At 39.3% G+C, this 25,549-nt stretch overlaps 2 protein-coding genes across 3 annotated transcripts in view; one reads left to right on the top strand and one right to left on the bottom strand.

Moving 5' to 3' along the window:
- LOC111142611 (establishment of sister chromatid cohesion N-acetyltransferase 1) overlaps positions 1 to 4,701 on the top strand; it is a 79,419-nt gene extending 74,718 nt beyond the window's left edge. For both annotated transcript variants that reach the window (XM_022495914.1, XM_022495915.1), the window contains one exon: positions 3,533 to 4,701. In XM_022495914.1, the coding sequence (XP_022351622.1) occupies positions 3,533 to 3,680 (148 nt within the window). In that variant the 3' untranslated portion in view covers positions 3,681 to 4,701. The remainder of the gene's footprint in view (positions 1 to 3,532) is intronic.
- A 6,251-nt stretch (positions 4,702 to 10,952) lies between these two features.
- The window catches only part of LOC111142538 (growth regulation by estrogen in breast cancer 1 like), a 142,488-nt gene continuing 127,891 nt past the window's right edge, over positions 10,953 to 25,549 (bottom strand). Inside the window, exons 26-31 of the mRNA XM_022495796.1 lie at positions 19,096 to 19,261; positions 17,956 to 18,183; positions 16,895 to 17,036; positions 15,877 to 16,077; positions 13,085 to 13,223; positions 10,953 to 11,626 (exon numbers count right to left, since the gene is read on the bottom strand). Coding sequence (XP_022351504.1) covers positions 11,463 to 11,626; positions 13,085 to 13,223; positions 15,877 to 16,077; positions 16,895 to 17,036; positions 17,956 to 18,183; positions 19,096 to 19,261 — 1,040 coding nt within the window. The 3' untranslated portion in view covers positions 10,953 to 11,462. The remainder of the gene's footprint in view (positions 11,627 to 13,084; positions 13,224 to 15,876; positions 16,078 to 16,894; positions 17,037 to 17,955; positions 18,184 to 19,095; positions 19,262 to 25,549) is intronic.

The following is a 25,549-nucleotide window of genomic DNA, read 5'->3' as shown; positions in this document are numbered from 1 at the left end:
GTAGTTTTAAGATTTAAGTGGATTTTTCATATCAAGATTGGCATTTAATCTTAAATGTATAACTTATATTTTAATTCAAAATTTGCATAAGATTGTCAGTATATTGGATCTTTGTCTTTTATGTGAAGTTAATCTGGGGGTGGGGGAGCAAGCACTATCAGTTAAATCCTATTAAACTATTTTTACTTACTTGTCACTATGATATTAGGCCAAAATAATCCACTTATTTCAAACTGTTCAGTATTGGAGAATTTTGAAGATAACCAAATAAATGTGGGAAGGTTTTTTTGGAATTTAAAATTGCTTTTACAGAAATTTGTCTTAAATATCGTTTGTAAATTATCTAAGTCTCCTACTAGTTTTTCTTTTTGCTTTTATTGCTTGATTTTAAATTAAAGGTATAGAGGAAGACTCAGATAAATTGCATGTTTTATTTTTTGTTCTTTCAAGCACCTTTGCCAAAGGGTTAATGGAGGTTCAAATTAATGCAGATGACGTTTTATTCCTAGAATCCCTGTCTATTATCTGTAGATACAGCTGTCAAAGTAATCCATCATTATTGTAAGTGAGCTCCTAACCAAGGCTCTAGGAATCTTAGAACTTTAATGTGTTTCTGGTCTTTCCTTCTTATTTTATTATAGGTAGTGATCCAGGAGGGCTCAGGTCTATTCACCCTTGTCATGGCAAGAGGCGGGTCTTATTTTAGCTCTTTCAAAACTAAACCTGGAAAATGCACTGTTTAAATAATTATCCTATGTATGAGGGTATTGCTCCTCCTTTAAATCTTGTAAATTTAGGTCTTATGGCAACCCTAAGTTTATAAAAACGTTAAACAGGATAGCCATTGCCTTTGTTCTGTGCGATAATGAGATGCCCCCATAAGCTTCCTGTTAAAACTCATACAGAGTTTCTACTTTATTCATTTATTGTTCTTTCTTATGTACCTAGCTCACTTTGTTAAGATTACAGTGTGAAAATTCTAATAGTCTGTATCTTGGCTAAATTAAAAAATTGTTTTTAAATAGCAGCTTTATTGAGATATAATTACATAGCATAAGACTCATCTCTTTAAATTATACAATTCAGTGGGTTTTAGTATATTCACAAGGCTGTGCAGCCATCACCACTAATTCCAGAACATCTCTATCGCTGTCCCCCCAAAACCCACACTCATTAGCAGTCATTCCGCATTTCCCTCTCCCTCACCTTCTGGCGGTCACTAATCTACTTTCAGTCTGAATGGATTTTCCTGTTCTGAACATTTCATACAATGAATTCCTGTAATATATGACCTTTGTCACTGGTTTCTTTCCTTATTAGCATGCTTCAGAGCTCATCCATGCTGTAGCATGTGTTTGTGTGCTTCATCCCTTTTTTTATTGCCAGATAAAATCCTGCTGTGTGGATGTGCATTTCATTTATCAGTTAATGAATGTGGGGTGGGTGGTTACACTTTTTTGGCTGTTAGGAATAATCTGCAAACATTTCATGTACAAATTTTTGTGTATTTTTATTTCCCTTGGTAAGTAGAGAAATATTTGCCTTTTTTTTTTTTTTTTTAAGATTTTATTTATTTATTTGACAGAGATCACGTAGTAGGCAGAGAAGCAGGCAGGGGGTGGGGGGGAACCGGCTCTCTGCTGAGCAGAGAGCCCCATGCAGGGCTCGATCCCAGGACCCTGAGATCATGACCCGAGCGGAAGGCAGAGGCTTAACCCATTGAGCCACCCAGGCGCCCCGTATTTGCATGTTTTATTTCTCTTGGTATATACCTAGGAGTAGAATTGTTGGGCCACATAGTAACTGTATGTATAACATTTTGAGGAGCTGCCAAACTGCTTATCAAAGCAGCTATACTGTTTCACAGTCGCACCAGCAATATATGAGGGTTCTAATTTCTCCACATCCTCACTAGCACTTGTTATTGTCTGTCTTCTTAATTTTAGTCATCCTCGTGAGTATGAAGTGGTATTTCATTTTGGGTTTGATTTACATTTTCCTAATGGCTAATGAGCATCTTTTCATGTGCTTATTGGCCATTTATGGATATTCTTTGGAGACAGCCTATTCAAATCCTATGTCCATTGTTAAACTAGTTTATCTTTTTCTTATTTTAATAGTTTTTTATATATTCTGCAGAGAAGTCCCTTATCAGATATAAGATCTGCAGATATTTTCTACCTTTTCATAGCTGTCTTTTCATCTTCTTGGTGTCCTTGAACGCACAAAGTTCTTTAATTTTGAACTCCAAATTATGTATCTTTTTCTTTTGTCACTTGTGTTTTTGGTGTCCTAAGAAGCCATTTCCTAATGCAAGGCTACAAAGATTTATACCTGTATTTTCTTCCAGGAGTTCATAATTTTAGTTCTTACATTTAGGTCTTTGACCATTTTAAGTTCATTTTTGTGTATGATGTGGGATTGGATTCAACAACTTTCTCTTTTTCATTCCAGTTGTCCCTGTGCCATTTATTAAGCTGACTGTTCTTTTCCATTGAGTGGTCTTGGCATCCATGTCAAAAATCATTGATTGTGAGGATTTATAACTGGACTCTTCAGCTCTATTCCATCAGTCTATTCTTATGCCATAGCACACTGTTTTTAGTTCTGTAGCTTTGTAATATGTTGCAAAATAAGGAGGTGTGAGTTCTTAAGTTTTATTCTTTTTCAAGGTTCGTTTGACTCTTGGTGACTCTTCCAATTTCATATGAGATTTAGGACCACCTTGCTAATTTCTGGAAAGCCAGCTGTAGTTCTTTTGATTCATAAACATGGCATGTCGTTCTATTTATTTAAGTTTCCGGATCTTGCACTTATTTTGTTAATCTTAAGTATTCTCCTGATGTTAATATAAATGGAATTGTTTTTAAAATTTCATTTTGGATTGTTAATTTCAAGTATATAGAAATTCAGTTAATTTTTTAATATTGCTCTTGTATTCTGCAACCTTGCTGAACTCATTTTTAATTAGATCTAGTAGTTTTTTTGTGAATTCCTTAGGACTTTTGTATATATAAGGTCATCCAAACGGTCTCCAGAAAGAGGTAGTTTTATTTCTTCCTTCCTAATCTGCTTTTTAATTTCTTTTCCTTGTCTAATTATCCTGGCTAGAGCCTACAGTAAGTAAGTACACTGTTAAATAGAAGAGGTATAAACAGATAGCTTATCTTGTTCCTGATCTTTGGGAAACAGTTTTCAGTCTTTCACATTAATGTTTTCATTTCACACTGATGTTCTCTAATACTCTTTATCTGGTTGAGGAAATTCCTTCTACTCAGAATTGTTGAGTGTTTTTATCATGAAAAGGTGTTGGGTAAATGGTTTTTAAGACCATTGTTCCTTTCATAAAAATTTTTCTACCTTAGATTATTAATAATCTAGAGGAGCGATTATTTTCGGCAATTTTTAGAACATACAACACTACCTAAAAGTTTTACTGGTCAAATTTTACTTGATAGGTTTTTCCAGTTTTAATGATAAAAATATTAATTTCTTTTTTTTACCCTTCCACACCCCCCTCTTTTTTTAATAGGAGTAACTTTATATATGGCTCATATTTGAGTAAAGAAGAAATTGCTTTCTCAGATCCCACTCCTGATGGAAAACTATTTGCAACACAGTACTGTGGCACTGGTCAGTTTCTGGTATATAATTTTATTAATGGACAAAATAGCACCTAAAACAAATTTGTGCCTGCAGTACTAGAAGACATCTACTGAAGAGAATGGATTGGTTGCTGACTTTAACCAGGAACTAGGGCCATTTTTATTACAATGAACTCAGGACTGGCAACAACCATAAGGTTGTTCCATTTTCATAAAATTGGAAACAATGCAGTAATAGCTTATTATTGTTTTGTTTTTTAAAGAAGATATTTTATTATCTTTTACAGAAATTTATGATTGATGTATTTTATCTATAGTTATTTAGACATGTTTACATGCAGCAGATAATTGTTCATAGTGGACTGAAAACTAATGCAAGGACTATGGTCTCAGTGATAAGTATATTTTGAAGTTCTTAATATGGAAATATACCAGTGTAGCTTGGTACTGTATTTTTTTATATTGATCTGCTGATACCAGTTATAGTTTTAAAGATTGTATTTTTACAGAGCGGAAACCAATGTTTTGGGTTCTTATTCAAGGAGGGTGCAGTATTGCACATTAAGGAATTCAGAGCTAATTAAATGGCCTGAAATACATTCTGAAGGAACCCTTGAAAAAAGACAAAGTTCCAGATTAGCAGGAGAATTTGGGAGCTTTTTCTTCCCTTTCTTTCCTATTCTTGAAGCCCGAAGAAGTGGAAGGTGGTAAAGAATTGAGGCTTTTCTTCTTGGAGAGCTATAAAGTGACTAGAATTAGAAAGTACCCTCTAAAGTTTATTATTCTTTCATTCTGGTTTTATTTCTTAAAATAAATGGCACCTGGGCACACTTAGGCTATTAACAAATCCCAAAGAGGTTTATAAAAACCTGTGGAATAGTTTTAAGCTAACTATGGATGACTTGGTATCTGCTTTGTTATTCCTCAGAAATACTACACTGAGTATATGCCCACGTTACTGGACTTCATTTTGATACTTGTCTATCCTTCATAGTGCCCTCTACTTTTAAAGGGTTTATATGTTGAAAAACTGCTGTGGCCTTTTATGACCTGTATATAATGTAGAATAAAATAATAAAATACTTGATAGCTTTTTCTAAGTGATAAATGTGATGATAGTGTGTTGTCATTTGTGCTTTGATACCTTAAAACAATTAAAACACCAGCTTTTTACAAGTTTCACCAGTTTGCCAAAGGACCAGTATGTCTGTAGCAACTCTGAACTTGGTCTTCAAAAGGCAAAATCCTACCTAACGTGAGAATTTTTCTGGTCTTTCACAGAAAGAAAGGGCCGTAGCCCAAGAGTGAAGCACCACTATCCTTTAACATAGATTATTTTTATGAGCTGAAATAATCATATCTTCGTTAAAAACCAGCTAAAAGTTAGGACTTTAAATTAGCAGATGTGTATTTTATCCCCCTATAGATAGATGCTTTTTAAACTTTCAGAGCCATGTAAATCTCTGTACTCTGTTTGCAGGGGTGTAAATATTGCCCTCGGACTCATTATGATAGTCTGACTTTTGACACTCCCTTTCGCTTTGGACTTGAAACTATTCTAGTCATCCCTGGTCTCCTCATTTGCCTGACAGGGAGTGTAACTTTTTAAAAAGAGGATGACATTTTCAGGTACATTATAGATGCTCTGGTAACTTTTAATTTCATAATACAGATCCAATTTCCACAGAAGCCATAGTATGCTTCTTTGTGGAGCTGAACTTGGTGGTTTCAGGGGGATCTGGGAGTAGAGAATATACATTGATTGGTTAGTCTAGTATGCTAAGCACTCTTTACTTTACAGTTATTAGGAAAACCATTATTTTCACATTGATATTGAAGACACAGCCCCTCAAATAACTTTTATAGTCTAGGTATTTCTCAAAGAGTAGTATTAATGACTTCTAACTTTTGAGTGTTTTCTATGTGTCACACCTGTATAGTGCTGGATTATTTTATTATCTCACAACTCAAGTGAGGAATCTGGAACTTAGAGGCTTAAAAGACTGCTATAGCAGTCAGTGTGAAAAATGCTGAAACACAGAACTAAAGCTGTGATGTGTTGATGAAGAGGAAGAGACAGCTAACCTTGGAGAAGATACAATTGAAGAATTGAAAGAGTTGATAACCAACTGAAGAAGGATCATGGCAGAGAATCTAGGGTAATTTGGAATTTTGATTTGGGTAACTGGATAGATGGATTGACTGAGAAGGGAATTCTGCAGAATTAATGTTGGGAGGATTAGACCAGAAAGGATGAGTGCAAGTTTGGTAAAGATTTTGAGGTGGTTGCAGAATCTCCAAGTGGAGATACCTGTTTGGTGTGAAATTGGATATGTTGATCCAGAATTTGAGAGAAGTTTGAACTAAGGAAATTTATTAATATATTCAGAAGTTTAGAAGAGATGTTCCCACCATAGGCTTTGTAAAATGACAGGATAGGAGAGAGTTGTGAGGAACACCATCATTTAGGAGTCTCAAAGAAGACTACCTGAGAAGAGGTAAGAGGGTCAGAAGAGAGTGGTATATACCAGAAGAAGTGTTTGATAGTAAGAATGGTCAGCACTACCGCATCACAATTGAAGGCTGAAGAATGACGCTAGGAAAGAAAGGAGCGATCTTTTTGGAGTGGTAGAGGCAGTGATGGATGCAGTGAGTATACACTGATGGCCACAGTCAGACTTCAAAAGAAGTGATTCTGTAATTGTGATTGAATAAATATGTCTATGAATTTGTCAGCTGCCCTTGAATAGTTGTTGGTTCATTATAAAAATGTCTGGAGCTCCTGGGTGGCTCAGTCGGTTGAGCATCTGACTCTTGATTTTGGCTCAGGTCATGATCTCAGGGTTGTTAGATTGAACCCTGCGTCGGGCCCCACACTTAGCCGGGAGTCTGCTTGAGATTCTCTCCTTCTCATATTTGCACACATGCAGTCTCACTCCTTCTCTCTCAAAAATATTTTAAAAAAATGATTAGTATATAGGGGCGCCTGGGTGGCTTAGAGGGTTAAAGCCTCTGCCTTCAGCTCAGGTCATGATCTCAGGGTCCTGGGATCGAGCCCCGCATTGGGCTCTCTGCTCAGCAGGGAGCCTGCTTTCCCCCCTCTCTCTTTGCCTGCCTCTCTGCCTGCTTGTGATCTCTGTCAAATAAATAAAATCTTAAAAAAAAATGATTAGTATATAGACATAAGAAATAGAAGTATAGATAGGAACCACAAGGTTTTATGAGTTACGCCCCTTTTTACATGGACATGGATTGGTTTTATTATATATTGCAAGAATTATAAAGAAATCATGATTTTACAAGTGAAGCATGACCCATCATAAGGACAATAAGTACAGTAGACATGCAGTGACATTTTAATTGTTCTTGCTTAGATCGCATGGCTGCCCCAGATATCTAGTCCTGTCTGGCCATATTTTCACCAGGAGTTAAACGATTGCTGAGCTGGTTTCTGGAGAGTGACTGCAGACATAGTTTGTCTTCTACCTATTCTCACGGCCCTTAGGCCTTTTGGCACATAAAGGGAAGATACTGTCTTATAATAACCCCTCCTCCTGCCACACCATTCTTGTAAAAATATAATACACTGGACTACTTACAGAACAAAAAAGTGGTCAGAAAACTTACTTTGCTTTCTCTCTCTTAGAACTTACTCCATCTGCTGTCCTAGTCACTGAAGTGGATGCTTTCCTTAGCTCAGTACTTGACAGTAAAGAGCAGAAGGAATTTACTGTGTGAATGGCTTTAAACATTGGCCTCAGTGACCCTTCTGAAATCACATTGGGTGATGGTTTCTTTCAGTAAAACCAGGGTTTGATGTTAGAGCAGTGTTCTTGTAGAGAAAACTTACAGGTCCGTTTCCATGACGAAAGAGAGACCTGAGGAATATTTGTTGCCTAGATGTTGTTCTAGCGTTAGGTAGTTGAATTCAGAGGTACAGCAGTCAGAGTTTCACGGCCTTTTGGTCCTTCCAGTGGACCAGCTGCTTTGGAATATATAGTGGAACACTATATATCAGGAGCAGTTTCTACTTGCTCCTGAATGTGTCACCACACTTAACAAACGTTTATCCCCCCTCCTGAGGTAAATGGCCAGGGGTCCTTGGCTTAGAAGAGTGTTTTCATGGTTCTTTATCAAAGTCTACTATGCTAAGCACTCTTTACATAATAGAACTGAAAGGCATTTTTCTGGAATAATGAAGTTATTCTTAAAAGTAAGCAGTTGGGAAGTAAATTGGAGATTAACCCTGTCATACTACACAGTTCTTGCAACACAAAGTTCTGAGGACACCAAAATGAGTGTAATTGCCATTTATAAAAGATTGCAGATCTACTCTATTTCTTTTCTTTTTTTAAAAAAATTTATTTAACAGATCACAAGTAAAGAGGCAGGCGGGCGGGGGGGGGGGGGAAGCAGCATCCCTGCTGAGCAGAGAGCCTGACTCGGGGCTCGATCCTAGGACCCTGAGACCATGACCTGAACCAAAGGCAGAGGCTTAAACCCACTGAGCCACCCAGGCGCCCCCAACTCTGAGTTTTTTTTTTTTTTTTTTAATAATTTATTTGACAGAGTGAGAGAACACAAGCAGGGGAAGCAGCAGGCAGAGGCAGAGAGAGAGGGAGAAGCAGGCTCCTCCTGAGCAGGGAGCCTGATGCGGGGCTCGATCCCAGGACCCTGGGATCATGACCTGAGCCGAAGGCAGAAGCTTAACCCACCGAGCCACCCAGGTGCCCCCCTGAGTATTTTTTTTTAAGATTTTATTTATTTATTTGACAGAGATCATAAGTAGGCAGAGAGGCAGGCAGAGAGAGAAGAAAAGCAGGCTCCCTGCTGAGCAGAGAGCCGGATGTGGTGCTCCATCCCAGGACCCTGAGATCATGACCCGAGCTGAAAGCAGAGGCTTTAACCCACTGAGCCACCCAGGCGCCCCACAACTCTTGAGTATTTCTAGTATGTCTGTCATCCATACCTAATGTGGGACTCTGCAAATGGGCATGGTATGTAGATACTTCATATGTGTGTGTATATATCTTCTTTGTATAAGCTACAGATTTTCATTCAACATATATTTAAAACTTTTCTTAAACTGTTAGGCCAGAATCGTCAAATCTTAGAGTTATCCAACTTGTGATAGGAAGTCCACATATCTTTTTTGGACATTGCCAGTGGTAGGGAGCTCATTCCAGTTTTGAACATACCAGAAAATTAGTGTAAAGAAAACAAACTTTTTCTTTTTTTTCGGGGGAGAGGGGGATGGGAGAGAATTTTAATACATTCACCAAATTAAACAAAAGGACAACATACTGTAGACACAACTTAAGACAATTTAGAATCATAAACAAAATGTGAGGTAGACCAACTAGTGAAATTCACCAAATTTTGGTTGAGAAAACTTTACAGTAATAAAGTAACACAGGTGCCTCCTTTTCTAAAAATCACAAAAAGCAATTGCATAAGTTACAGCCAAAATAATTGAATACAATTCTCGTTCTAATTTTAGTTTACATTCAGTATTAACCTGTGTGAACTGTCCTACATGACAAGGTTCAACAGGTCTATAGATTAGTTATTATGCAGGCCTAGCAAACACATTCATACCACAATGTTCTAAAGGATGGCAAGGCTTGAAGCTGAACACACCAAGGTATGTATTAACAAATCATGGTGTCCTGTGCTTGTGCAATTTTATCCTTAAAGGAGAAGGACCTAACATTCTCTAAAGAATTATACTGTTAAGGTGATTTTAAAAGATCCAAACCTTAGTATTACAGGCATTGAAAAGAATAGGGAGGTCAGTTGGAATTCTCCATCATTGGGGTGATGGTCTTTTGGCTTTTTTCTGGCATTTCCCTTCCATAGGGTTAAATAGTATTTAAGAGATCAGTTATTTGATTTTTCAGAGTACCATGGAGTACCTGCATCTAAAGTTACTACTTTAAAAAACACACTCTAGACTTTGAAGCCCTAAAGCCAGAAGAAACCCTGAGAAGCCATCTGCCCCAGGTACAACTGTTTTGGAATTATTTCAAGTATCTTATTTGCTCTACATAGTAAATGTTATTGGAATATTGCACAAACAGTGGGTTTCTTGATATCATCTGCATTAGGCCCTTTCAGCAAAACAGGAACAATTGAAATACATTCATTTCTAAAGCAACCTGCTTCAAAACGTACCTCTTTACCAAAAATTCTGCTGTACTAAAATTAAGGAGTATTTTTAAAGAATACATAAGGCAGATCCTCTTTGAAGGACAATTTTAAAAAATGGGGTTTAAAGGAATTGTTCATTTCAAAATACATTTAAAGCATCATAAGTAGCTATATTAAAACCAAGAGATCTGCAAACCATTTTCAGATTAGTACATTCCATCTTTTCACTACTGTAAACTCCTTGTTACCACAAGCTAATAAAGCTGGTCAGTTAACATCATTTGTTTTAAGTAAATGCAGGCTTAGTCAGCCCCCTTTCAGTAGTTTCAGGCCACAGATAAGACATCAATTCAAGTAAAAATGGCCATTTTAAGTGGTATATATGGGCTAATAAGAAAAATGTGAATGGGATTGTTTAATGATAACTAAGCATAAACTTCTAATAGACTTAGTTGATTCTAGAACATTTTCTAAAAGTCTGTTTTTGATTAAAATATATTGGTGAGAAATCTGTAGAAACTTACACTGTTGATATTGAACAAACACCCCCTGCTGATTTTAGCTGAGTCAGAGACATTATTTAATGGAATCTTTCTTTCTTCTCACAAGAGAATCACTGGTAGGATTAAAACCGGTTATGTCTCTCTCTCTCTCTGGCTCTGTTTCCCATTTCATCAATTTTTGTGGTGGTGTCAGTATAAGGTAGGTGATAATCATTCAGTGTGTCTTTTAAAGGAAGCTTTGGTTGAGGCCCTGAAAGGAAACAAACTACTTCCACTCCACACCGAACCGCAGCCTGACGTTTAGCTTTCCTGGTGCCGGCTACTTCGTTCCAGCCAAACAGGGTGGGTATGGGGTGACCACTGAACAGTTTTTAATTGGCTCAACTACTGAATTAGGTTCTCCTTGTTCAAGATTAAACGCTGGTCCATATTCTCATAGACATAGTGTGCTTAGAGACGGGAAACATTTTTAAAGAATGTAAAGAGCAAAGGAATTTCAGCAAGGAGAAGCTGCATAAATGCATACAGTGCCTGCTCTGCATTTACTGATTTGTTTGTTCAGTTTAAATAGTAAACTTTTAACTCCTGTGGAAATTTTGCCAAAAGTTTCAATACATATAAGATTATAAATCTTAAACTAACACTGCACAGAAAAAGACAAAGCTACTTCTTTTTTTTTTTTTAAAATACAAATATCTTCTACATTCTATCATTTCAGACCCCTGAGTAAAACTGTACCAAAGTACAGATGTGAAGAGAAACTGAGGGTTCAGGCCTCAAACGTTAATCTTCAATTAATTCCACACCAACGGTGTGAGTCTCATGTAACACATTCAGACTAGCTAATGCCGAGAGTCTGTTTTCCCCCTAACATAGTGTAGTAGAAAAAACAATGCAAACTCCATGTTCATTCTCCAAAGTACGTCCTCCTCAGGCTCCCATGGCAGACCATGTCTTAAGTAATTGCATAACTGCCTAGGATGGAGTTAACCTGAATATAAGGTCCTGACAGTGGAACTGAAAGAGAATGATAGCCCCAAAGACCTGGGTCAGGTTGGGGTTGGAGGGGTAGATTTCTTTGGAGAACAAATATGTTGCACTTTGCTCCACAGTGATTGTACCTTAAAGGAAGAAAATCCCAAGTAATTGTTTCTGCCCCACCCCACCTAGGCATCCCTTTGCTGTGTTTGGTCTCTTCAAAAGGTCATACGTGGCGGCCAGTAAGAAAGTAGAGGGGCTTGTCATCACTGCTGTTAGCGGTTTGAAACTCGTCCCGGAGGCGGAACTGCCACTCATCCTCTAGCTCTAAGCGGACAATTGTTTGGCGTAAGGAGCTTCTGTCTTGGCAGATGACACACAGGGTAGCACCTTCAGAAGAAACACAGAAATGCATGTTAGGCTCAGGGGCTGAAATATAAAGAACCTACTATTTTCTTCTGATTATATCCTCTAAGCTGAACACATCTGAGAACCAACATGTAGGTAAGTGACCTATCACAATCATTCGTAATAATTTTATTTTTTTTTTAAGATTTTATTTATTTATTTGACAGAGAGAGATCACAAGTAGATGGAGAGGCAGGCAGAGAGAGAGAGGGAAGCAGAATCTCTGCCGAGCAGAGAACCCGATAATTTTATTTTCTATTTGAGTAAGTAGTATTACAAATTCAGTTTAAGAGTGTAAAGTGAAAAATCTCTCCTTGCCCTCTGGTAACCAATGGTAAAACAAGTGTCCTGTGTCTCTAGGGCTTCTCCGCCTTAGCAACGCTGGGTAATCTTGTTACGGGGGGCTGTTCTGTTCGTGTAGGGTGGTCTAGCAGCATCCTCGGCTCTACTCACTAGATGTCGGCAGTGCCCTCCAGTGCGGCAACCTAAAATGTGTCCCACTATTGCCAGATGTCCCCTGGGAGGCAGCCCCCTTGCCCCACACCGCTCCAGGCACATTTTATGCATACATACACAATATCCTCTGTTCTTAAATTGTACATATGAGTAAAATCATACAGTATTTGTCTTTTCTCTGACTTATTTCACTTAGCATTATATACCCTCTAGGCCCACTCATGCTGCTGCAAATGGCAAGATCTCTTTTTTATGGTGGAGTTAATCCACTGTATATAAATACATCTTCCTTATTCATTCATCTATGGTGGGACGCTTGGGTTGCCTACAAATATTACCTGTTGTGAGTAATGCTGCAATAAACACTGGGGTGCATGTATCTTTTTGTGGTAATGTTTTCATTTTCTTTGGGTGAATACCCAGTACTGGAATTAATGGATATATGATTAATCCTATCTTCAGTTTTTGAGGAAACTCTACACTGTTTTTCCACAGTGGCCTGTGCACAATATTCTGAATCTTAACTTTCTTCACTGACCTCAGAGGTCATCCTGTCATGATTATTTGTGGTGCTTAATCTGCAGTTTGTTCTTAGGCAGATCTCTTTTGTATTGTACACACCTGTTGAAGCAACTTTAGCTTCTATACCAGAATTACAACTCATTAACCTGATTTTTATTAAAATTAGGTGATTTGAGAAGCACTGTTTATAACACTTACATCGCATCATTCCTTTCTGAAATTAATAGTGGTAAAATCAAACTTAATGTGGTCACATTTCTGGCTTTGTGTCTGCATTTTTGCCCTGACTTAACCACAACTTGATTCCACCCCTGCCCCAGTTAAGTAAATCGTGGCCCTGGTGTAAAAGCAAGGCGTTTAACTTGCAAAAATTGTTAATGTGCTTTTTTATATGTTTCACCTCCCTGTTTTATCTGGAGGAACAATGGCATTCATAAGCAAAAGGCACTAAATTTGACTTACCTTTTAGAAACTTAAATTTCTTCAGAAGATCAGCACCTACAAAAGAGTCACAGAGGTACAAGAGAAGTCCACTGAAAAACACCCCTTCACAGCTGACATTGCTGGAGTGGGGCCTGGAGCTGACGTAGCATATGGCCACCTGGAATCATCAAGCAGACATAGCATGGGCATTTCAAAAAGCAAGCAAAACATCTATACTTTAGCTGAGTGAGCCAGTACCTTCCATTTTAGCTATTTCAGGGTAAGGTAAAGGAGGTAAATTTTTTTATTGAAACTTAAATAGATTGGTTATTTAAACTCTGTAGCTCTTTTACTTAGTGTGCCAAGTTTTAATCTATTTAAATCTTGTTTCTCTTAATGAAGGACAGTTAGGATTAGTAGTAAGAAACAAAACAGGCCTCTCCATGTAACTGCCTTCCACACAAAGGCATACTTAAGATTTAAATGTTTTGATTAGAAATTATTTATTCTCATCAATAAGGTAATCAGCTTTTCATTTACATGAACTTCAATTTTCAATCAAACAGAAGCTTCAAACAGTACATGATTTTAAGTAGGCGCCACACCTAGTGTGGAGCCCAGTGTGGGGCTTGAACTCAAAACCCTGAGATCAAGACCTGAGCTGAAATCAAGACTTGGATGCCTAACCGACTGAGCCACCCAGGCACCCCAAGCAGTGCATAATTTTTTATTTATTTGGGAGAGACAGCGAGAGAGAGCGCACAAGTAGGGGGAGCGGCAGGCAGAGGGAGAGCAGGAACCAGACTTCCTGCTGAGCAGGGAGCCCAATGTGGGGCTCAATCCCAGGACCAGGACTTGATCCAAAGGCAGATGCTTAACTGAGCCACCCAGGTGCCCCATAGTGGATGATATTTAAAATTTAGTTCAATATGGCTTGCATGTACAGAATATAACTTTACAGAAATTACAGGGTAATTACAGGGTAATAAGATAGTTGGGGAGACCTTGAGAACAATGAAATGGCTTAATATGTGGACCTGCCCACTTGGCTCCAAATACCGGTTTCGCTGCTTCATAGCTAGTAGGAGACCTTGAGCAGCTTCCTTCATTTACCATACCTCAGTTCCTTGTCTGGGGAAAGAACAGTAGTACCTGTTTCATAGGACTGTTTTGTGGAATAAATACTGTAAGCTGTTAAGTAGGTATTCAGTGAGTGTTAGCTGTTGTTAGATAACGCAGTCTTTAATACTTAATAACATCTAGAGCCCTGGACCCTGGGGTACAGGATTTTGGAGATACCATAAAAGGCACTATTACACCTGATGGTTTTTAAGGTTCCTTCTACCTCTAAAATTTTACAATTCATGGTCCAACCCACAGTGTAGATTACTGAAATTTCATAAGAATAAGAATGTAAAGTGTTTATGCTATTTGAATTAAAAATTAGTTCACAGGGGATGCCTGGGTGGCTCAGTTAAGCTTCTGCCGTTGGCTTAGGTCATGATCCTAGGGTCCTGGGATTGAACTCCACGTTAGGCTCCCTGCCCAGCAGGGAGCCCGTTTCTCCCCGCTTCCCCTGCCCTCAACTTATGCGCGCTCTCAAATGAATAAAAAAATCTTAAAAAAAAATCAGTTTTCAGAATTGAATACAGTTGTATTTCAGTTTGAAAAATTGTGTATGTCAATACATACACCAAAAAAGCCAAAGAGGAAATAATAGTCTACCAAAATATTACTGTTCCCATTACAAGTGATTTTTCTCCTTTATACCTTTCATTTTTTAAAAAAAATTCCTTGGGCGCCTGGATGGCTCAGAGGGTTAAAGCCTCTGCCTTCGGCTCAAGTCATGATCCCAGGGTCCTGGGATCGAGCCCCGCATCGGTCTCTCTCTTTGGTGGGGAGCCTGCTTCCTCCTCTCTCTCTCTGCCTGCCTCTCTGCCTACTTGTGATCTCTCTCTGTTGAATAAATAAATAAAATCTTTAAAAAAAAAAGAAAAAAATCCTTACAAAGAGTATATTATGTTAATGAATAGAATGAAATATTTTGAAAACAATACTAATCATAGAGGAAAGCTTAGTGGTAGAAGCCCTTAAAGTTCTAAAGGCCATCAGTGGTCTAAAGGTGTAAGTGACAGATTTTTTAAACTAAAACTGATGGAGAATTTGAGACAGACAAGAAAAAGAGTGGAAAATGAGGAAACAATGGAAAAGAAAAATTCAGGAATAGAAAATAGTGAAGTGACAGCTCTAAAGGTCTCCTGTGATCCCCTAAGTTGTTCAACAGTCACGGAGCTCCTCTTCTGCCTAAAACAGTGGCTAAGACACTGTGTGCCTCTGAAGAACTGTGTCTTGTGGAGAAACATCATGTGATTATAAGATGGTCTGATAACTGCTTCTGTCCAAAGTCTTGGGTAGGCTTCTCAGTGGAACTGACCTTTGAGCTAAGCTGTGAGTCTTCACTGGCTCACTGTGGAGAGCTTGAAGTAGGTATGGGGAGGGACAGTTGCCATCACATCTTGTGTGAGCCTTTGCAATATGTCACAGGCTCCTTTTTTGTCTCCATTTAAAATTTCAAATGGGAACTAAAATGGGAAAGAAATGGAAGTTGGGGTGCCTGGATGGTTCAGTGGGTCAAGCCTCTGCCTTTGGCTCAGGTCATGAACCTCAGGGTCCTGGGACTGAGCCCTGCATCAGGCTCTCTGCTCAGCTAGCTCTCTGCCTACTTGTGATCTCTCTCTCTCAAATAAATAAAATCTTAAAAAAAAAAAAAAAAAGGAGAGAGCGATGGATGGAAGTGGATAAAAGCACAGTACCAGCCCTCTTCCCTTTACCTCTGGTCCAATGTTAAGGTAGCAGTCAATGGCCAACACAGGACTCTTGAAGTTATGGATGGCTTTGGGGAAGAGTTTGTAGGAAGCGTGCTGAAGGAACTTCTCCAGGAGAAACTGCGCAGGGGCTGCCAGTAGTGTATGTTCACTGTCGGGAGCACAGACATACTGAAGGGGCAAGATGGGTGCTAAGCTCTCTGACACCTGAAATCAGAGCCAAGATTATCATGGGAAATATGTCTGTCACTGGATGAAACAGGCAAGGAAGAACTGCATTGCATACTAACAGTCCCCAAATAAGAGCAGTAGCACAGTGACAGATGGTAGGGCTAAACATAAGTGTGTCATTCTTGGGTTCTGAGAAAGTTCTTTCCCCTTGGGAATAGGTTGGGTCTAACAACACACAGCAAGGGAAGGAGAAATGTAGGGTTCTTTGAAAGTTACTGCATTTAGCAACATTGTGAAGGCCCACAGGACGCCTTTCTCAGTGCTGCTGGATGTGCACGGGTTAAATCCCATCCCATCAGATCCAAAAAATAAAAGCAAAGAGGTTTCTAAGCTCCACTGGGGAAATCACATATTATAAATGATTAGATACCAGTAAATCTCTTAAAAGAATTGGTTAGGTCCATGGAATTCACTCTCAACAGGTGCTGATTGGTATTACTTTCTTAAAAAAGAAAATGGCAAGGAACAGACAAGCATCTTAATTTACATTTCACTTATGTATTAAAGAATGTAAAGATGTTAATTTTGCCAGTTTATGAAGAGAGAATGTTAAGTTTGAAACTTGAGATTTGATGGAATTGTTAAGCCTTAAGTCTAAAGAAAGGTAGATCTGTTGACTTCACATGTTATGTTTTGCTCTGGGTGAATCCTCAGTAAGGGGAATGAGACTGCAAACTTGGCATTAAGAACTGATTCCCTTGTGTCATATCACTTTCCAGTGAAGTGCCAAATAACAAGGACTGGTGAGAAACTGTCTTAACTTTCAACAGTAGAATCAAGCTTGCAAACTTACCATGATCTTTGGTTTAATGATAAAGTCCCTTTGCCCTCCAACCTGAACATGTTTCTTCATGAGACTGAAGTTATTAAAGCGGCAGATGAGCAGGCCACTACTGTTTGTTCTCAGGTTAAAGTCAACATCTTCACAGAAATACCTGAATCATAATCACAGGGATAGGTCTTTGACTACCTGTCACATCCCAGCCATGTTCACCACACACAGATGCATCACAGCTGTTAGGAGACAGACTCCGAATCAGCCTTGCCTTCTGGAGCTGGCTGGTCCTCTTAGCACTGGCCTGTGAACCCCCTAAATTGGGCACTGCAGTCATTAAAAGGAGGAGAAAGTGGGATGGCTTTGGCCCCAGATAACCAAAAGGGCCTTAGGCATTCCTGAACTGAAACAGGACTGCACATTCTGTATACTCCTGTGGGAAACGAATGCAGACATGCTCCCAGTTTCAAAATCCTGGCTGCAAACAACATGAAACAGCTCCAGCATATTCTCATAGTTACAGAGGTGGTGGCTGACATAAGAGGGACTAAATGATCCCTGACATTCCTCACTTGGCCATCTTGGATTTTCCAGGATGGGGATGTTATTTATTCAGGAGGCAAGACCAGGGCTTGCCTGCTCATTCCGGCCTGCTGGCCCTTCCCTGAAGGATCCAAATCTCTGGATTTTACTAACATTTAGGGAAAAGGATTAACTTACAAGTTCTGAGGATGAAAGAGTTCACCTTCAGTGGATTATGGGTCCACACACTGATTTGTGTTGATTTGTGTTAATAGTTTTTGTCCTGTTTTAGTTCTTGTTGAATAATGGGATAGCTAAAGTAGGTTTTCTAAGCACTTCATGTTGTAATTCCTGTTCTTTTAAGGGTCTGGGTCAGTTTGAGGGATTAGGAAGGTGCACTTTGGGGCTTGTGATCCACTCCCCCTCCTTGTCCATAAAAGGAGATTCTCGGTTTTTCAAAGACCAAATCAAAGGAGTAGACCCATTATAGGTGTCAGAGTTGGACCGAAGCAACCAGTAGGTACCAGGATTACTTGCCTCCAGGAGGCCTGACTTACCTGTTGAAGTCGTACTGTACATTCTGAGTCAAGTCTATGTTAAGGAGAATGAAGTCATGCACATGGCACCTAGAAAATGGGGCTTTCAGGCTCTGAGAAGTCAACTTGCTGCTCCATTTCTGTATGCCCAGGATTGCATAGTGGATGATTTTTGGTGTTGCTTCAATATGCTGCAAGACACTCTTCAAGGACACATTCTTACTGGAAACTCCTGCTTCCATGGGCTGGCTATGAAATGTAAAATTGGTTTAAATAAGAGATCAATAAATATTACTGAGAGTTGTTTATTAAGGGCTAACACTACTATACAGTATTAATATCTGTAAAGGATAAAATTAGCTGGTTTACTTGATATTAGACTGGGATAGAAAAGAAGGTCAAGCCTAGTTTTCACGCTGCCTGTCACTGCTAACTTAAGGGAGCGGTCTTTTGGGGGTAGGGCTTACCATGTTAAGGCAGAGAAAGAAAGTCAGCCCATCTCAAAATGAAGCACATTTTGAAGGTTAGAAGCACATAGGTATACCTCTGGTAATTACAGTGTAACAAAGAAATGTTTGAAAACATCCCTGGCTTCATATCCGCAAGTGGAAACAGGCACAGTGTGTGAGCCAGAAGGGCCTAAAGGTCACCTGGAAGTGTTTCAGAGGGGGAGCTACTTGTATTTTGGGGCCATTTATTGCTTAGGACTTCTCCAGGTTTAGCATTTCCTGGTCCTCATGGACCCATTTTCACCACTGTCCTAGGAAGGAGAACCACTGATTTTGGCTCAACCCTAATTTCAGAAGTGAGGGAATTGAGATAGATTAAATGACTTTCCCTTTTCATCCGGGTAGTTACAGAGCAGAGCTGGGGTTAAAAAGCAGGTCTGACTCAGGAGCCAGTAGACTTTATAAAACAGCACTTTCCCACAGACTTTATAGCAGACCAAAGCCATGATGCAGAAATAGCCCAGGAGCGTAATGGCACACTGAATCTCTAAACTGAAGAGAGTGCTAGTGAGGGTAGTCTCCTGAATCATTGTTTTGCTCTGGAAAGCTGTACCTCTCTCATTTACTTCCATGCATGACTATAGCCAAGGAAAGGATCTTCTTCACAGCATTAGGTCATACTTCCCTAGAATGGCGTGGCAAGTACTACTACCTGCTCTGATCCTGAACACTGTGAATGTTCCACAGAACACACGAGTCATCCATCACAACGATGAAAGGCCAGACACACTGGCGTTTAACTCCCAGTTCTTCCAGGCGGTTCCTCTCCAGTTCCAGATTGTGGTAGGACAGCTCCTTAATGAGAAACCTGGCAGCACCTGGAAGGCAACATAACCACAGCTGTACCTCCTTCACTCGGGCTTGACCCAACCCCCCCACCACCACCCCAGACAACCTTCTTTCCAAGGCATGCCTGTTCATGTGGTGAGCATGCAGGGTGGGAGGGTCAACGAATTGTTCAGAGCAGTGGTTCTCAAATGAGTAAAAATAAGGAGTCTGTTTAAAAATGCTGATTCTGGAGCCCATCACCAGAGATGCACTTTAAGTCTGATAAAAGGCCAAAAACCAGAGCAGTCTTCGATGATGCAGAGGATGCATGCACTACACTTTAAGGGGTTCTGCAAGAATCCAGTTTCCCTGATGGGACATAGGATACCACGTAGAGGAAATGCGTATAACTGATTAGTTCTTTTTAAGGCTGTAAGATGCGCTCTCAGTCCTAGAAGCAGCCACCTGCATGTCCTGCTCTAGCGAGTAGCCAGGGTTGCGGTGAGTGGGTATGCTGCTTATACTAATGTATCCCCTGCTTTAGGAGATTGACAGCAGTGTTCTTTGAAGAAGATTCTGGAAACTGGCATCCTTTCCCTAGATGGGCTTTTTTTTTTTTTTTTAATATTTATTTATTTGACAGAGATCACAAGCAGGCAGAGAGGCAGGCAGAGAGAGAGGAAGGGAAGCAGGCTCCCCGCCAAGCAGAGAGCCCGATGCGGGGCTCCATCCCAGAACCCTGAGATCATGACCTGAGCTGAAGGCAGAGGCTTTAAGCCACTGAGCCACCGAGGCGCCCCCTAGATGGGCTTTTTGTAAGAGGCGGTATGGTATAGTAAAAGACTGGAGCCAAGCTAGTAACATTTAATTCTGGTTCCACCACTTTCTAGCTGTGTGACAGTGAAAAAGTTAAATCCCCTATGCCTTGGCTTCTCCATCTATAAGAAGGCAATGATAATGTCCACTTCACAGGATTGTTGTATGGTGTTCACAACAGTGTCTAACATGTGGTAAGTACTTAGTATTAGAGATTATTAAGAAGATGATGGTCATCAGATCCATCCATGTTGTTGCAAATGGCAAGATTTCATTCTATGACTGAATGACATTCCATTGTGTATATATGCCACATTTTTATCCTTTTTCACTTATCAATGGACACTTAGGTTGCTTCTGTAATTTGGCTAGTATAAATAATGGTAACTCAAGCCAGTCAGAGAAAGGAAATACCACATGATTTTACTCATAGGTAGAATTTAAGAAACAAAATGAATGAAGAAAAGAAGAAAAAAAGACAAACCAAAAAACAGTTACCTATAGAGAACAGATGGTTATAGGGAAAAGGGGTAGAGGTTGGGTGAAATAGGTGAAGTGCATTAAGAGTACACTTATCTTGATGAACACTGAATAATATATGGAATTGGTGAATCACTATATTGTACATCTAAAACATAACACCATATGTTAACTACACTGGAATTAGAACTAAAAAAAATTAAGATGATACTCATCACAGCCAAATTTTATATGAGTGGGCTACCTGAAAATGAAAATGTAGGTAATGAAGAGATTAAACAAAGCTATTAGATCTATGGAGGAACCAGAAAAAGAGTTTGAATAGATCAAGGGTACTACTAGAGATTAAGGAAAATCTACCTTCCAGGAACATTTGTGTAATACTTTGTATTCTCAATGTAGTAAGGACCATATATAAAAAGCCCACAACTAACATTGTAATGGTAAAAGACTGAAAGCTTTTCCTCTAGGATAGAACAAGACAAGGATTATTCCATTGTACCACTGCCACTTGTATTTAACACAGTACTAGAAATCCTAGCCAGAGTGTTAGGCAAGAAAAAGAAAAGGCACTGAGGTTGGAAAGGAAGAAGTAAAATTATCTGTTTGTAGGCACATGACTTTATATGCAGAAAGCCATAAATATTCCACACACACATACAAACTGTTAGAAATAATAAACATGAATTCAGCAAAGTTGCAGATACAAAACAAAAAAATCAGTTGTGTCTCAATACACTAACAATAATCTAAAAGGGAAATTAAGAAAACAATTCCATTTACAATGGCATCAAAAAGAATAAAATACTTAGGAATATATGTTTAACCAAGCATGTGAACTACCTGTACATAAAAAAGTACAAAACATTGCTGAAAAAAAGTAAACATGACATGGGTAAATGGAAAGACATCCATGGTCATGGATTGGAAGATGTAATATTGTTGAGATGTCAATATTATCCAAAGTGATCCACAGATTTGATGCAATCCCTATCAAAATCTTAATGATTTATGTGTGTACAGAAATTAAAAAAGAATCCATCCTTAAATTAATGTGGAATCTTAAGGGACCTTAATAGCCAAAATAACCTTGAAAAAAGAACAAAGTTGGAGGTCTCACAGTTGGCTGATTTCAAAACTTACTGTAAAATGATAGTAATCAAAACAATATGGTAGTGACATAAAGACAGACATATAGGCCAGTGGGATAAGAATGCAGAGCCCAGGGCGCCTGGGTGGCTCAGTGGGTTGGGCCGCTGCCTTCGGCTCAGGTCATGGTCTCAGGGTCCTGGGATCGAGTCCCGCGTCGGGCTCTCTGCTCGGCAGGGAGCCTGCTTCCCCCTCTCTCTCTCTGCCTGTCTCTCTGTCTACTTGTGGTCTCTCTCTGTCAAGTAAATAAATAAAATCTTTAAAAAAAAAAAAAAAAAAGAATGCAGAGCCCAGCAGTAAGGGCCCAACCCTAAGGACCTGTACAGTCAAATGATTTTTGACAAAGGTGCCAAGAAAAGGACAATTTCTTCAGCAGATGGTATTAGAAAAACTGATATTCCCATGCAAAAGAATGAAGCTGGACCATTACCTTAAACTATATAAAACTAAAATGGATCAAAGATCTAACTGTAAGAGCTAAAACTATAAAATTCTTAAAAAGAAAACAGGTGAAAATCTTGCTGTTGTATGTAGCAATGATTTGTTGGATAGGACACCAAAAGCATAGCCAATGGAAGAAGAAAACTTATAGTTGGACTGCATCAAGATTTAAAATATCTGAGCACCCATAACCAGCAAGGAAACTGAAGAAGCAGTAATCAAAAATCTCCCAACAGACAAAGAGTCCAGGGCCAGATGCCTTTCCACGGGAATTCTACCAAACATGTAAAGAAGAAATAATGTCTATTCTTCTGAAGATGTTTCAAAAAGTAGAAATGGAAGGGAAACTTCCAAACTCTACAAGGTCAGCATTACTTTGGTCCCAAAACCATACAGAGACCCCACCAAAAAGGATAATTACAGACCAATATCCCTGATGAACATGGATGCAAAAATTCTCACCAAAATACTAGCCAATAAAATCCAATAGTACATTAAAAGGATTATTCACCATGACCAAGTGGGATTTATTCCTGGGCTGCAAGGGTAGTTCAACATCTGCAAATTAATCAATGTGATACACTACATAAGTAAAAGGACAAGAACCATATGATCCTCTGATGTAGAAAAAGCATTTGACAAAGTATAGCATTCTTTTCTTGATTGAAACTCTTCATAGTGTAGAGATAGAAGGAACATCTCAGTATCATAAAAGCCATATTGAAAAGCTCTCAGCAAATATCATCCTCAATGGTGAAAAACTGAGAGCTTTTCCCTTAAGGTCAGGAACATGGCAGGGATGTCCACTATCACCATTGCTGTTCAACATAGTAGTAGAAGTCCTAGCCTCAGCAATCAGACAACAAAAAGTAATAAAATACATTCCAATTGGCAATGAAGGAGTCAAACTCTCACTGTGCAGATCACATGACACTCTACGTGGAAAACCCAAAAGACTCCACCCCAAAGTTGCTAGAACTCATACAGGATTTCAGCAAAGTGGCAGGATATAAAATCAATGCACAGAAATCAGTTACATTCCTATACACTAACAAGGAGACAAGAAAGGAAAATTAAGGAGTTGATCCCACTTATAATTGTACCCCAAACCATAAGATGCCTAGGAATAAACCTAACCAAAGAGGCAAAGGATCTATACTCAGACAACTATAGAACACTCATGAAAGGAATTGAGGAAGACACAAAGAAATGGAAAAATGTTCCATGCCCATGGATTGGAAGAGCAAACGTTATTAAAATGTCGATGTTGGGGCACCTGGGTGGCTCAGTGGATTAAGCCTCTGCCTTCAGGTCAGGTCATGATCTTGGGGTCCTGGGATTGAGCCCCACATCAGGCTCTCTGCTCAGCAGAGAGCCTGTTTCTCCCTCTCTCTCTCTGCCTGCCTCTCTGCCTACTTGTGATCTCTCTCTCTCTCCCTGTGTCAAATAAATAAAATCTTTTTTAAAAAGTAAAAAAAATGTCGATGCTTTCTAGAGCAATCTACACACTCAATGCAATCCCTATCAAAATACCATCTACGTTTTTTCACAGAACTGAAACAAATAATCCTAAAATTTATATGGAACCAGAAAAGTCCCCAAGTAGTCAAAGGAATGTTGAAATAGAAAGCCAAAGCTGGTGGGATCACAGTCCTGGACATCAAGCTCTATTACAAAGCTGTCATCATCAAGACAGTATGGTACTGGCACAAAAACAGACACATAGATCAACGGAATGGAATAGAAAGCCCAGAAATTGACGCTCAACTCTATGGTCAACTAATCTTTGATAAAGCAGGAAAGAATGTCCAATGGAAAAAAGACAGTCTCTTCAACAAATGGTGTTGGGAAGATTGGACAGCCACATTCAGAAGAATGAAATGACCATTTCCTTACACCACATGCAAGAAGAGACTCAAAATGGATGAAAGACCTCAATGTGAGACAGGAATCCATCAAAATCTTGAGGAGAACACAGACAGCAATCTCTTTGACCTCAGCCACAGCAACTTCTTCCTAGAAACATCGCCAAAGGCAAGGGAAGCAAGAGCAAAAATAAACTATTGGGACTTCATCAAGATCAAAAGCTTTTGCACACCAAAGGAAACAGTCAATAAACCCAAAGACAACTGACAGAATGGGAGAAGATATTTGCAAATGACATATCATATAAAGGGCTAGTATCAAAAATCTATAAAGAGCTTATCCCTCTCAACACCCAAAGAACAAATAATCCAATCAAGAAATGGGCAGAAGACATGAACAGACATTTCTTCAAAGAATACATCCAAATGGCCAACAGACACATGAAAAAGTGCTCAACATCACTCAGCATCAGGGAAATGCAAATCAAAACAACAATGTGACACCTCACACCAGTCAGAATGGCTAAAATTAACAAGTCAGGAAACGACAGGTGTTGGTGAGTATATGGAGAAAAGGGAACCCTCCTACACTGTTGGTGGGAATGCAAGCTAGTGCAGCCACTCTGGAAAACAGCATGGAGGTTCCTCAAAAAGTTAAAAATAGAGCTACCCTATGACCCAGCAATCACCTACTGGGTATTTACCCCAAAGATACAAATGTAGTGATCCGAAGGAGCACATGCACCAAATGTTTATAGCAGTAATGTCCACAATAGCCAAACTATGGAATGAACTTAGATGTCCATCAACAGATGAATGGATAAAGAAGACACACATATACAATGGAATACTATGCAGCCACAAAAAGAAACAAAATCTTGCCATTTGCAACGATGTGGATGGAACTAGAGTGTATTATGCTGAGTGAAATAAGTCAATCAGAGAAAGACAATTATCATCTCTCTGATATGAGGAATTTGAGAGGCAGGGCGGGGGGGTCATAGGGGGCATAGAAGGAAAAAAATGAAAAGATGAATCCAGGGAGGGAGACATACCATAAGGGACCCTTAATCTCAGGAAACAAACTGAGGGTTGCTGGAGGTGGGGAGGGATAGGATGGCTGGGTGATGGACATTGGGGAAGGTATGTCCTATGGTGGGTGCTATGAATTGTGTAAGACTGAGGATTCACAGAACTGTACCCCTGAAGCAAATAATGTATTAATGTTAATAATAAAAAAAGAACATTTTGCTAAGGGAAATAACTCAGACACAAAAGAACAAATATTGTAAAGGGGCGCCTGGGTGGCTCAGTGGGATGGGCCTCTGCCTTCGGCTTGGGTCATGGTCTCAGGGTCCTGGGTTCAAGCCCCGCATTGGGCTCTCTGCTCAGCGGGGAGCCTGCTTCCCCCTCTCTCTCTGCCTGCCTCTCTGCCTACTTGTGATCTCTCTCTCTGTCAAATAAATAAATAAAATCTTTAAAATTAAATTTAAAAAGAACAAATATTGTATGATCAAGCTTACATGACATACCTAAAGTAGTCAAATTTACAGACACAAAATAGAATGGTGGCTGCCAGGAAAGGGG

Source organism: Enhydra lutris, unplaced genomic scaffold, assembly GCF_002288905.1.
Source record: "Enhydra lutris kenyoni isolate GAN:26980312 unplaced genomic scaffold, ASM228890v2 scaffoldscaffold8, whole genome shotgun sequence".
NCBI classification, from domain to species: Eukaryota; Metazoa; Chordata; class Mammalia; order Carnivora; family Mustelidae; genus Enhydra; species Enhydra lutris.
This window is presented reverse-complemented; position numbering and strand designations above follow the sequence as displayed.